Source organism: Cyprinodon variegatus, unplaced genomic scaffold, assembly GCF_000732505.1.
Source record: "Cyprinodon variegatus isolate N-32 unplaced genomic scaffold, C_variegatus-1.0 Scaffold431, whole genome shotgun sequence".
NCBI classification, from domain to species: domain Eukaryota; kingdom Metazoa; phylum Chordata; class Actinopteri; order Cyprinodontiformes; family Cyprinodontidae; genus Cyprinodon; species Cyprinodon variegatus.
Window position 1 is genome coordinate 544,482 of NW_015150884.1, and position 13,205 is coordinate 557,686.

Consider the following 13,205-nt stretch of genomic DNA (forward strand, 5'->3'; position numbering starts at 1 on the left):
TTCATTCATGAACATCCCAGCCTTTCTTTCACATTCATGTGTCCTCCCCCCCAACTGCTGACTTTTTTTGCCCTCATTTTCCATAACACCTCAGCCCACCTGCAGAGAAAAGCATTTACTCCAGCAAGTAATTCCACAATGACCCCATGCTGTTACCTGGCAAAAGAACTGCAAACATTTACAATCATTAGGCTCAATAGATGCAAATAAATCATTTCTTTCCAAGTGTAAGTAATTATCTAAAGTTGGTTATTTGTTGAGTTAAAAAAAATCTCTAACAGCCTTTGTCTGATCTTTGGAAAAAATCTTATTTAGGACACTGGTTGGGATACAGCTAATGTTTGATGGTTATGTGGACTTGGTGACTCTAAAGGCCACTCTTTCCTGTATTTCTCCATCAGAGAGTATGAAGGAAATACACTGGTATCTCGAAACATTGTTTAATGTCGTAAACAAGCATTATTTTTTATTAAGCAACCCCTCACCAACCTCCCTCCACCCGCTTACTGAGAGTGTGTCCCCTCTAGGGGAGAGAACCTGCAAGATCATGTATAAAGGATGTTCCCCAACAGTTCAATGGCCCCAGTGGCAGCAGGGGCGCTGGCGGACCCAAAAGCAGGCACCAGTGCACAAACCAGGCGGCACGTCGGTCTGGAACCGAGCCCCGAGCCCCAGTAGGTACCCCACCCAAAGACACGCCACCCTATGGACCCCATGCCTACCTAAGATCCATCCCGGCATGACACAGCCATCAGGCCAGTAAACCATGTCTGCTGACGAAGATCCCAGAAACCATGCACCCAGCCACCAGAGGTCCCACTTCCCAATGCACTTCCCTAGCAGGAGCAATCTGGCCCACACATAATCCCCCTGGTGACCCTCCCCGGGAAGCCCTCAGACCCAGAGGCACTCTAAATCACCCCCAGCACCCAACCAGAACGAGCAACAGGCCACACGCCCCTACTTGGAAAGGTAGCTCATTAAAGGGGTCCAGAGAGTCTGATTTAGTGATGAGGCAGAATCTATCTCTAGATCAATATAATCTAACCAAATGTCTTTGTACTGGGTAATATTTTGACTGTTTTTATTTTTCCACTTCATGAAGATAGTCTTCTTTGTCTACACAAGACAGTGAAGATGACAGAGAGAATCTCTGTCTAAGATGACATCATCTAGGTTACCCAGTAAACAGACTGAGGGAGGGGGTGAAATATTAAATCTCAGACCCTCTGACATAACCTCACATACCAGACAATAGAACATCTTTACAGGTGTGCATAACCATAGTGCATGTATATAGTCATCTGGTGTATTACTTGAGCATTGCAAGCAGATATCAGACAGATTTTAGGCCATACATTCTGAGCCTAACTGATAAATCAGTTTTCCATTTTCCAGTGGGAGTGACATAGACTCATCTATTTTGGTTAAACTGCTATATATTTAGGACAATCATTTTAAAGAAATTAAGGCTTAGTAAATCCTTTAGATTTGGTGGCATTTGTAGACCTGTTTCAATAATCTTAAATCTGTCTTCTATTATAGACATGCAAACAGACCTACCTTTTAAAGGTGTGGGGAAAGAGTAATGCATCGTCTACATAAAGACTGACTTTACATTTTCTGTTTCTGCATGCAATACGTTTAATATCAGTTTAAATATCATTGTTTATTTGTTCTAATAAATGCTGTTATGGAGCTGTATAGTATTTTTAACAAATTTATGTAACCGTTACCCAAACCGAATTTATGTAGAGATGCAAACAAATACTTCCAATTAAGTCTATCAAAGACTTTTTCTGCATCTAGTGATAATATGTTGGTTTTAATGTTTTCAATGTATGTCTTTATCTGCATACATTGGTTTCACAGCAGACTAATATTTAGTGGAAGCATGCCCTTCTCCTCAGTTTTCTGCAGCATTCTGTGGAATGCTGGTTCCAGGATATTCCAGCATTCCTTATAGAATTCTACTGGAAGCTGTGACATTCCATCTGGTGTTTTTTTATTGTCCTACTTCCGCGTTTTATTTTCAGAGGCAATTGAAATTAGCTGAGCTTGATTGAATTCAAATTATTCCCTCATAGCCTGGAATTATTCATTGGGAATTTCAATCAGGGCAAAGCGGGCATCAAAGCTGGCAAGCTTTTTGTCAATGGCATCCAGAATGTCTGCATAGTTTTCTTCTAGAGAGATAGTAGCTGACTGAACACTCAGAACCAGAGCATTTGGATGTTTGTGTGGCTTCGGGTGTGGCACTGTCAAAGCACTCATCCACGTAAATCTCCAGGCTCTCCAAAGTTTCCTTGTCCAGTTTGAGTAGTTAAATAGAAGAAAATTAAGTTTAATTGTTAATTGGTATTAGTCTCGGCTTATATTTATTGGTTTGTTTTACCTGAATTAGACTGTTTACAACCAGTCTAATGCCATCTTGCTGACGTAAAGATCTTGCAAGATCTGTCAACCACTCATCCAGTCCTGCGTTCATTCACTCCTTAAACAAGTATTATTAGAACACTTTCAGTTGTTCTAAACCTTTAGCTTCAGCTCTGATTGTAGATTATGTGGATGGTTTATCAAGCAGCTTATCTTTCATAAGCCATTTGCTGGATCAAGAAGACCAACAAACATGCCATACTTGAATCACATGCCCTCCTAACCTTCCCATTTTGAAAAGCAATTGAAACAAATTAGTCTTTTTTATCAAAATCCAAGGATTCCATGCCTCTTTGCTCCTCCTTCACTCTAGGACATTGTTTCCAGATGAAATGCAAACTTTACTTTCATCACAAAGGAGTTCCAGTTGTTTTTATTGCAGGTAAGCTGCTCGTAGGGCATGTGTAGGATTTTTCTGTGCAAAGCTCCCGATGCATTGATTTCAGCTGCATTCAAAACCATGTGAAGCTCCCCTTAGTTCTTAATCAGATTTTGCCCAACAATCCCTTAAAAGCTTTGGTCATCCCTGTTGCTAGTGCATCTTTTCCTTCCACTCAACTTTCTCTGAATATTGTTAAATAAAGCTCTATGTTAACAACCAGGTTCTTTAGAAATGACCTTTTGTGTCTTAACCTTAGTAACTGTTCCTAGACATCTGTCCCCATTACAGCTGCCTTCTCAATAAATCTGTACCTTACTTACCCAGACAGAGAGATCATTTGAGGCTCAGGAAACCTTTGCAGGTGATTTGAGCTAATTAGCTAATTAGGGACTGACATAATGACTTTTTCACTATTTAGATTTTTCCCAATATTCACATTTTCTGATATACAGAGTATTGAGTTTTCAATTTTTGGAAGATATATTAAACAAAAAAACAAAATAATTATATATTTGTATATTCATATGTATAAATTTATTAAAAGTATTCTAATTTCTGTAATGTACCTTCATGTTTTCTCCAACTCTGTCATTTACTTTCAGTTGGTTGTAAAATTTGGACCGCAGCCTGGTGTCTAGATATCTAGTTTTTTCTTCACTTACAAGGTATTTTAAAATTAGCACTTGAAAGGAGGGGATATGATGGACAGAAAGTCTAAATATGTAACAGAGCATAGTCACTGTTGTTCTGCGGCTAATTCTATCTATAAAAGAGAGCAGATATATATTACTGCATGCCTCTCAGTGTTTCTCTCTGGTCAGCCTCTGTATATGTGTGCATGACATTGTGCTGACATTGAATTAACTTTCTGCTCTGCTCTATTTCAGCTATGTTTATATGGTAGCTTGGGGATATCCTAAATTTTCTTAATTTATTCATGCAGATATATGTGCATTTACATTTATGCATATGCATTTAGGTGTTTGCCAGCATGAATGAGTTTGCTCCCTTAAAGCTCTGTACCTGCACCATCTGGCCATATAATAGCCTCCTTCACCCCCCAGAATGAAATGGTTATGCTTGGCAATGACTTTAATGCTAATCCATTAAAACACACATTAACCAGAAAAAGACTTTTCTATGAAAGAATGCACCATTTTGGTAAGTTATTACTGGACATATTCTGAAAAAAAAAAAACCCCCCAAAAAACCCAGCAGGACTAAAAAGAGAGAGAAAAAAGAACATTGTTGCTGTGATTTCAAGAGAATTTTTAATACATATTTTGTTGACACTTCTTCTTAAAGTTAAATTTGCCTGCTTAAGAATTTGAAAAATATCTGGACCAAATGGTTAATATGTCTGTGTTTTATTAAATGCAATCCAGCAATTTTAACATTTAATTTATAACTCATAGTTTTCACCTTTTTGGGATCTAAAGGATGCATAGGAGGATTGTCAGAAGTACTGATCAATACTCAAATGCTTCATCTCGATACAGTACTAATTTAGAATGGTATTGATAATAAAAACAAGTGTTTACATATTTTTGCTATAGCATATTTTTGGGATATTTATTTTGTACATGTATTTAACTACCATCTGTGATTCTGTTAGGAAAGTATGTTTCATGGTAAGATTGAAAAAGCTCAGTTTTTCCAAGTTATTCTTTTTTATGCCTTTATTAAATCTTATTTTTTATCACAGTGGTAGTATTGAATATTTTCATGGATATGGATATTGAGATTTTACAATTGCATAGCTTTTAATACGACCAATATTTGATTCCTAATCCCAGAAAACCTCTGCTAAAAACATCAGCTGAACTGAACATCTAGTATCATAATTGATTGCAATTCAGGAGCAATTTCTAAAACTACCAGCCAACAATGAGAATGCGACACAAAAAAGGAAGTCAGGTGTCTACAAGAAAAATGTATAGAAATAAATAAAAAGCCTTTGTTCTAACTTTGAACCTTTCTTTACTTCCATATTCTCCTATTGGCAAAATTAAGAGAAATGGACAGAAAGAATAAAGGAAGGAAAACTATCTATGGCAGATTAGAGTCCAGATATCAAATAAAAAACATTCTTCAAATGAAGTGGAGCGAGTATGCAATCAGGTTAGGTGTGAGCACCCTGTTTTAAATGTGTTCTATTGCCATCATACCTGAATATGTCTCTATAGCATGAAGGGAAATACCTATTCCTTCTGGCCCCCTTCCACCTATGGATGCCCCAGAATGAACTAGGCAGTGCTGATGAACAGAAGGATTTCCATGTTTACACCCTGCACCATACACTTTATTCAGCTTCAAAGCACCAATTCCATCTCATTTTCTTGTGATTTTAACAAACACAGCAATACAAAGCAAGGCATAACCGTAATATAAAAGGAAAATAACTCAAATTCTCACATCTAAAAAGTTTTGTAGGTATTTGTATTCATTCCTTCTGCAATAAATGCTGCAAGTTTTGAGAATTACAGTGTTTCCCTGGCAACATTGCAGATCTTAAATGTTTTACTTTGGGCTGTATTTAGTTGGACCGAGGTTTGGATTGGTTTGGTCCTTCTAACAGAGGAACATGATCTGATCTAAACCCCTGGATGTTTAGAACCATCTTGCAGGAAGGTAAACCTACTGCCCAGGCTCACATATTTTGCATCCTTTTTTTCTAGGATTATCCTGTATTTAGCTCCAACCATCACCTCTAGGCAGCTTTGTTGCTGAAGAAGAAAAGCATCCCCACAGCATGCTGCTGCCACCGCCATGCTGTAACTACTACTAAGGCTGCAACAAATCAATATTCTGCAAATTAATCTGTCGACTATTTTTTTGAATGATCGATTAATAATCGGACAACCAAAGGTTCCCTAAAGAAGATTTTTTCAGAAATTAAACCAGGTGAAACTAAAATCTTTACACTTGAGGAGTTCAGGATAGAGCATATTGCTGGGCGAAAAACTTTTTTTTTAAATCTTAAATGCAAAATATTTATATGTTTTCCTTTTTTTTTTTTTTTTTTTTACAATTTTGATATAATTGCTGCTCTAAGTGGGTTGCTCTGCCAGTGAAAGGCATGCTGTACAGTCTCTATACTCCATTTAATGATTAATAGATTACTTATTTTAACAATCAATTAATCACTATTAATTCCATGAATTGTTTCAGCCCAAGTAAGAACCACATTTTAATTTTACACTTGTATTTCACACTTAGGCAAACAATTCCATTTTGTTCTAATTTGTTCCAGAGTTCATGTTTTGCATGTGCCATATGTGTCCCCTTCATGGTTGAGGGGAAAACTTTGATTGAGATTTTTATTAGTTTGCTTCCAAAAATGGCTACATTCTTGCCTACCTTCTCAAGCTGTCCAATCAACAGAATATCATAAAAGTAAATTCCATGTATAGATTTTAGAAAGAGGTCCTAAATCCACCAGTTTGATCATTTAAGAGGGAATCTGCAGAGCATGTCCAAGCTGAGAATCAGTGCTTCATTTTATATTTATTGCATGTTAAGCAGCCTTTTATTAGCAGACAAAAAAATTATAAATATAAAATGCCAGTAAACTCATCAACTTGTCAAGGTTGTTTGAGATTTTCTAAAGGTGGCTCAAATCTAACCCTTGTTATTGTCCCCTGTTCTATTTAACCACCAAACAGTGAAATATGAGCTTGCACCTTCAGCCAGGAGATTCAAATTTTCAAAGTCCATGGCTAAGGGACAAAAAACTTACTAAAGCTATTTGTTTATTTATACAGTACAGCTGAATTGTTTTGAAATATTACATTATAGCTGGAGATTTGCTGTTTCTTCATCGTTCTTTTTGTTCTCTTACAAAACATATGTGCTCTTTACAGAAGATTTGCATTTATACTGAAATTAAAAGAGGAAAAATGTTGAATCTACTGCATTTACTGATTAAAAATTAAGTGATACACTTCCTCAGATGCTTTAGCATGCCTTGTGTGCAGATGAAGTGCTGCTGATGGGAAATTACAATTAATACTGACCATATAATTTGTTTATTTTCCCCACATATTGATTGATTACCATCACAAAAAAATAATAAAAAATGTTTCAATTAAGTTAAAATTGGCTCTTACTGGCATTGCAATAAGGATCAGCAAACTTTGATGTTGTCTTTAGGATTTTCTAAATGTTGTCTTTTTTGTTGGATAATTTAACTCATATATGCCAATCTAAATTCGATAAAATATATCAGGTCAAAGTTTAAAATGACACTAGTCGTTTTAATTCAGAGTGCCAGAGTAAGAGGGCGGTTGAATTTAAAAGCAACATATGCTGCTTTGATCTGTTTATCTCTTTAAGCCCAGCCGAATGATTTTAAACAGACAGACATCTTGAGATGGAAATACATTTTTTGCAAAACAAAGTAAGATTAAATGGAATTTTTGAACATGGCTTTTTCTGGAGCATTAGTAACCTTGCTAAAGACTACAAGAAAATCTGCCTAAATTAAGGTTTACTTAATTTGCACAGTGCTGTATAGGAACACACTAAAGCAGTCATTTTTAAATTTATTTTGTGTTTGTTTACTTCATTCAACAGTTGCTCGCTCCACACAGCCCCAGTGTCATTCATCTGAAGCTGTCAGCAGAAAAAAGCTATGTAACCCATCAAACAGATTAGTTTATGGAAAATGTCTGTCAGGGATGCAGAAAGAAAACATGCAGATTGAGGTGTTTATTAGTTATATTTCTGACTAGGAAAGACTCCTGTCTGCAGGATTGCAGGCTTTTCATTGGAGAGAGGGAGCATCCAAGTTCTTGATTAGAAGAGCTGCAGTCAATGATGCTCCTCTGGTCTGGCAATGCATGGGAGATAGGAGGGTGTCTGCCACCGCATGCGTGCAGAGAAGAGGGGGCTGCACGTGAACGCATGGGACGTACCCATGCAAACGCACAGACAGACAGGAAGGCAGACAGACAGACTGATCACGTACCTTCCAGACAGCAGGTTCGCCAGAGGCCGGAGTGCGTCATCACCTCCTCGTTCTTGCGGCTCGTGTCGTTGTCGCCGCTGCTCTTCACGCGGCAAACCCCGCGCGAGTACAGCCAGTAGTCCGTGCCGACGGCGATGGTCATGAGGCTGAAGGCGGCGAACGCGCCCACCGTCGTCACGAGCATCTGGACGCCGCGGTCACACATCAGCATCTTCATATAGGCGGCTCCGTGGGGGCCCTAATCCTTCTTCTTTCCACCTCCCTCCTCCTCCCCCCTTCCTATTTTTGTTTTTTTAGATTCTATCTTTTATTTTCCTAATTTAGAGACTTCGGGAGTCAAAGATAGAAGTTGAAGGCAGACAGGCACGTGAAAAATGAAATAAAAATTATTTGATAAGCATTATGGAGGAGAATAGCGGCTTGAGGGAGGAAGCGACCACCGGTTGTCCCCAGCAGCTCGGCACTGCCCACAGTCACTCAGAGCGCAGGGTGATGCCACATCCTGCCTCTCCTGCCCTCATCAGTCCAAAGAAATATTTCATTTTCAGCTTTGTCTCTCTTTTTTTTTTTTTTTTTTTTAACACAACTCGCCTCCTTATATATATATAAAAAATTGTATATTCTAAAGAGTTTTCGCCCCTAACTCACCTCTGGGTTTCCTCCATCCATGACTTTTTACGCAAAACAAATCCCATCTCTTATATGAGGACGACCTGTAGGCTCTCCATGGTGCTTTATCGACTCGCCGACATATTTTCCTCCCTCTCCTCTTCGATGTCAAATGCTACTATAAATCTTATGTAAAGCTTGCAGGGTTAAGACACCAACTAACCATCAACTGTTTAGGGATCATGCGTTTTAAAGATGCGATTTCTTTGCATAAAAAGCAGAAAATTGCAGTTCAGTTGGAGCGGTCTGTTACACGCCTGAGCCAGTTGTGCCCGTTGGTACCAATGGAAAAAAAAAAAAAAAGATAGTTGAGATGGTTGCCTCCCCCTTTTCCTCCTCCTCCTCTTCATCCCCTTCCTCCTCCTTTTCCTCCCCTCTATCCAACCAACACAAACTAAAATTAACCGCGCGTGCCTCCAAACTGCGCCCACTTCAGCACCTCTGAATGCGGATTGGGTTTCTGTAAAAGCAGCGCCAATCATAAACCTCCCTCATTTTTTAAGTCCCGCCCACCGCCGCAAAGCTGGCTTCATTAAAGCATAAAAACCCTCCTGTTATTCAATTTTAAGAGAAGATAAATCTGGTTGTATAACAAAAAGTCAAAACTCACTTCAACGTTTTCATAACACAGAAGAATGGATTACATTGGGTTTATTGTGGAGGTCCAGAGGTGCCATGATTAAAATTTAACGCATCAGTGAATTCTTGAATAAATGTGCCACTAATAATTGAAATAAAGAGGAAATGAATATATTAACATATAAAAGGCGGTGTACTGTGCATCCCTGGATACTCCTGAAGCAAAGGTCAGATACTAGATGGACAGAAGATAACCTTGCAAGTCAGTCTCATAATGTATAACCCTGAGCTTTAGTTCTACACATCGTTATTCTGGGACTGGTCCGATCTAATCTGTTCTGGGAAAGAAGAAACATTCAGCAGAACCCTCCGAACTGGTCGTGTGAAATGACACCAATGCTCACCTGCTAAGTTTGGTTGTAGCCAATCCAGCAGATGCTTTAAGAAATCACAACAACATAAGCTTTTATGCTCTTGCTGTTTCTGTTTCAAAGATGACATCTTGGATTCTGACAAACAGATGTGATAGATCAGCTATGTCTGTCCTCCTGTTCCGCCTTGTTTATTTTGGTTTGGCTGTTGGCTCAGCAGCTCTTGCTTATAAAAAGAGCATAAGATTATTCTTGGAAACATAGGAATACGGCAAGAATTCAGCCTTTGGACGAAGTAAGACAGAAAGAACACGTCAAAGTTGGAAGCTAAAGCTAGGTTGAGAGGGAAATTTGGTGAACCCTTGTCGCCAGTGTGGAACAAGCCTCAATGGGCCTGCTTGTTATCTAATTGAGTTTGTAGAATTAATAAACACAATATTAAAGCGTAGTCTTGCAGTTTCTATGGTTATCTTTACTTTTTGTTCCTTAGAAGACTGTATGACTAGGTTCCTCTCTTAAGAAGGTATGATCTGTAACAAAAATGTGCAAGGGAGTGAGGCTACTTCAGAGAAAAACTAAAAATGGTTGGCCCTGCACAGGACAGCTCAAGATTTCTAAGTTAGCCAATACTAGCAAGTCAAGTTTTTGGAATAGGAGTTATCTGTAGCATGAGATAATTAAAGCATAGTCTGTTTCATGGATTCACGATCATGTGGTTTGAATATCTAGAAAACGTTCATGTTGTCAGAATTTGAATTATGTATTAAGTATTGTTGATTGATTGATTGATTGACTTTATTGATCTCACAGTGAAGAAATGTACTTGTTTCATCAGCTCAAATAGTCCAAGAAGAAGAATGTTCCAAAGGAAGAAAAGGGTGCATGGGATATATACCTTATATACAGTGCATCCACATATGGCAGGTTTTTTATTTTTATTTTCTATAGTAGATTAGATTAGATTAGATTAGATTAGATTAGATTAGATTAGATTAGATTAGATTAGATTCAACTTTATTGCCATTACACATGTACAGGTACGAGGCAACGAAATGCAGTTCAGGTCTAACCAGAAGTGCAATAGCAGCAAGTGCAGGATAAATAATGATTCCATAAATACAGGACATGGGTTTCTACTGAATAAATATAGAGATGAATACCATTATAAATAATGAATACGGTATAATATATAGATCACTAGTGTTATGAACTAAATTTACAGCTGGATATGTACCGAATATAATATACAGGTGGATATTACTATATAAAAAAAAGGTTTTTACAGTTATGTACAATAGCATAGATAGAATAGCACAGATGGGTTTTACTATAAAATGAATAAATAAAGTTATGATCATTATATCGGGTTATTGCACAGGATTTTTACATAGGAATTTATATAGTTGGATATTTCTATTTATATATATTATATATATAGTTATTGCACCGGTGTCAAATGGTAAAGTGCACATTGACATTGTACAAGTTATTGCCATTGTAGTGTCGCATTGTCACATTGATTGAATAAATAATTAAATACATAAATTTATTTCCATTTCATTTTAAATATTGTATATAAAAATTATTATGTAACCTTTTATCCATTTATTCTTTCCATGTGGCATGTTTCCCGCTCTACTGCTGATCTCTAAAGCCTTCTATGTATTGTGTCCATGTAGCTGTCTCATTGAATGCCTCAGGAGCTGTCCATGGTGCTGAATGTGGCGCTGTCCTCGGTCTCTTCTCAAACTGCACTCGCCACCGTTTCAGTTCTCAATCCTTCTCTCTCCCTGCCTTTCATCCGCCCAGCAGCCCTCGCACCGCACTGATTAGCAAGAGAGGGGCAATGAGAGATTGGCAAGCGATGCGTGGAGAATCGCACCCGGGAGAGAAGGAGAGACGCCACTTAAAGAGCCACAGACCGTTTTTAATGATTCCACTAGGCCGCGTCAGGGCGAGGTGATCTGCGTTTCTTAGCTGAAGGGCTTCACACTGTGAGCTTGTTCGGGTGTGGACGCTCGGTGGAAGCTGATTGTGTTTGTCTGTATTGGAGCCCACTGTATCAGCTTAAAATGGTAGCTCTTTAAATACCAGCAAATATAGGTATTGATGGAATCACTACTAGGTCAGGCATAAATATTTAAACAACTCTAATTTAAAATGTTCTCCTTTTATTTATTTTTTGGATTTTGCATCTTTGCTTTTTCCTCGGAATGATAAATACACAACATTTTAAAATCATAAGGAACTCTTCAAAAGACAGAGGTGTAAAAACTCTTAAAATCAGTTTCTGTTGTTATTGTTGAGGCAAAATCTCACTTTGACAATCAAAAACAAAAACAATCAGCAAGCAAAAAACAAAACACTAATTGGACTATATTATAAATAATTTGAGCTGAAGATATCTCAGGCAAAATCTGATATCTAAACATTGATATGACTACAAGAAAAACTATATTCAAAGTTTAATATTAAAAGACGTAAAACAATCAGAAACAAGACAAACAAAAGTCAATAAGGACCTGTATTAATTTTGTCACTATAAACATCTAACAGGATTATTTAAAGATTTACTAAATTTATCCAAAACCTGCTGCTGGAGAACTGCAGCAAAGAGACAGATATAGTGGCCACCAAGTCTCCATAATTATCATTAGATGCCATCTACAGCTGTGACCAAAATAAAAATCAGCAACAACCAAAACTCATCTCAAGCTGTAAATAAAAAAACAAACAAACAAAAAACTCCAAGGAGTGAAACACAGGATTAATACAGTTCACTTCAATATTAACTCATGCCCACTGTAAGCTATGATGGAGGATCTTGGATGCTGTGGGAATAGCTATCTTACAAATGTCTTATGAACAATATTAGAGTGCATTGCATCAGACTTTAAATGATAATTTTGTGGATTAAAGTGAACACAGAAAACACAGAAATCCTCATTAGTTACTACAACAGAATACAGATCAAACATATTTGGCCAAATGAGTCCACTGTAATCTGTGGAGTGAATTAGGGAGGCAATAAGAAATAACAGGTAACCTACAGAGATTGTGCAAAGACTTGTTAAATCCTCAAACCTTCTGAAATTAAAGAACCAAGTATTATTATAAAAGAAGGATGCAAAAAGTATGACATTAGTGTCACCAACATTCGCTCTGCCTGATCCTATTCACAATTATTTTTCAGCATTGAATAAATGTAATCTAATTAGTTTGGATAGATCTGAAATTTCAAAAAGGAGATTAATGCTTCACCAAATATACTATTGTATGGCTTTACACATCTTAAACAAATGTAACTGATTTAGTGCTTCTCAACGTCTCCAGAGAGCCTAGGAGAGACGATATTCTCAGTCGAGTGGTCAGACACTGGCAGGGTTTTCCTGACATTTATTTAAAGATGGTTTCAAGACTTAAAGACAGAGTACTGTGACTAGCAAGTCCTGCTGTGCATGCAGAACTGTCTTATTGTCTTACATCAATAATATAAAGTAATCATGCATAAAAAAATACATATCACGAGAGTAAGGAACGACAGGGCAAATCATTCCTCTTAGTTATTTTTCCTCAGAAAGCCTGTTTAGATGTGTGAAAATGCGATAGTGGCCCTTGCTTCCTTGCATTATCTGAAAATAAGACTCATTAACATAGAAATGACTTCAGGAGGAGAAGCAGAGTGTTACACCTTTGGTTAGAGGCAGGAGGGAGTTGGAGAAACAGGAAGGAGGAAAGAATTTTCAGTGGAGAGAGAAGACGAGGGGAAAGGAAGAAATACTATCTAGGGTTGACAGAT

The 13,205-nt window shown here is 37.6% G+C and overlaps 1 protein-coding gene across 1 annotated transcript in view; it reads right to left on the reverse strand.

Annotated features, from left to right (window-relative positions):
- cacng3 (calcium channel, voltage-dependent, gamma subunit 3) overlaps window positions 1–8,351 on the reverse strand; it is a 34,104-nt gene extending 25,753 nt beyond the window's left edge. The window contains exon 1 of the mRNA XM_015388665.1: window positions 7,788–8,351. Coding sequence (XP_015244151.1) covers window positions 7,788–8,004 — 217 coding nt within the window. The 5' untranslated portion in view covers window positions 8,005–8,351. The remainder of the gene's footprint in view (window positions 1–7,787) is intronic.
- Window positions 8,352–13,205: the final 4,854 nt, after the last annotated feature.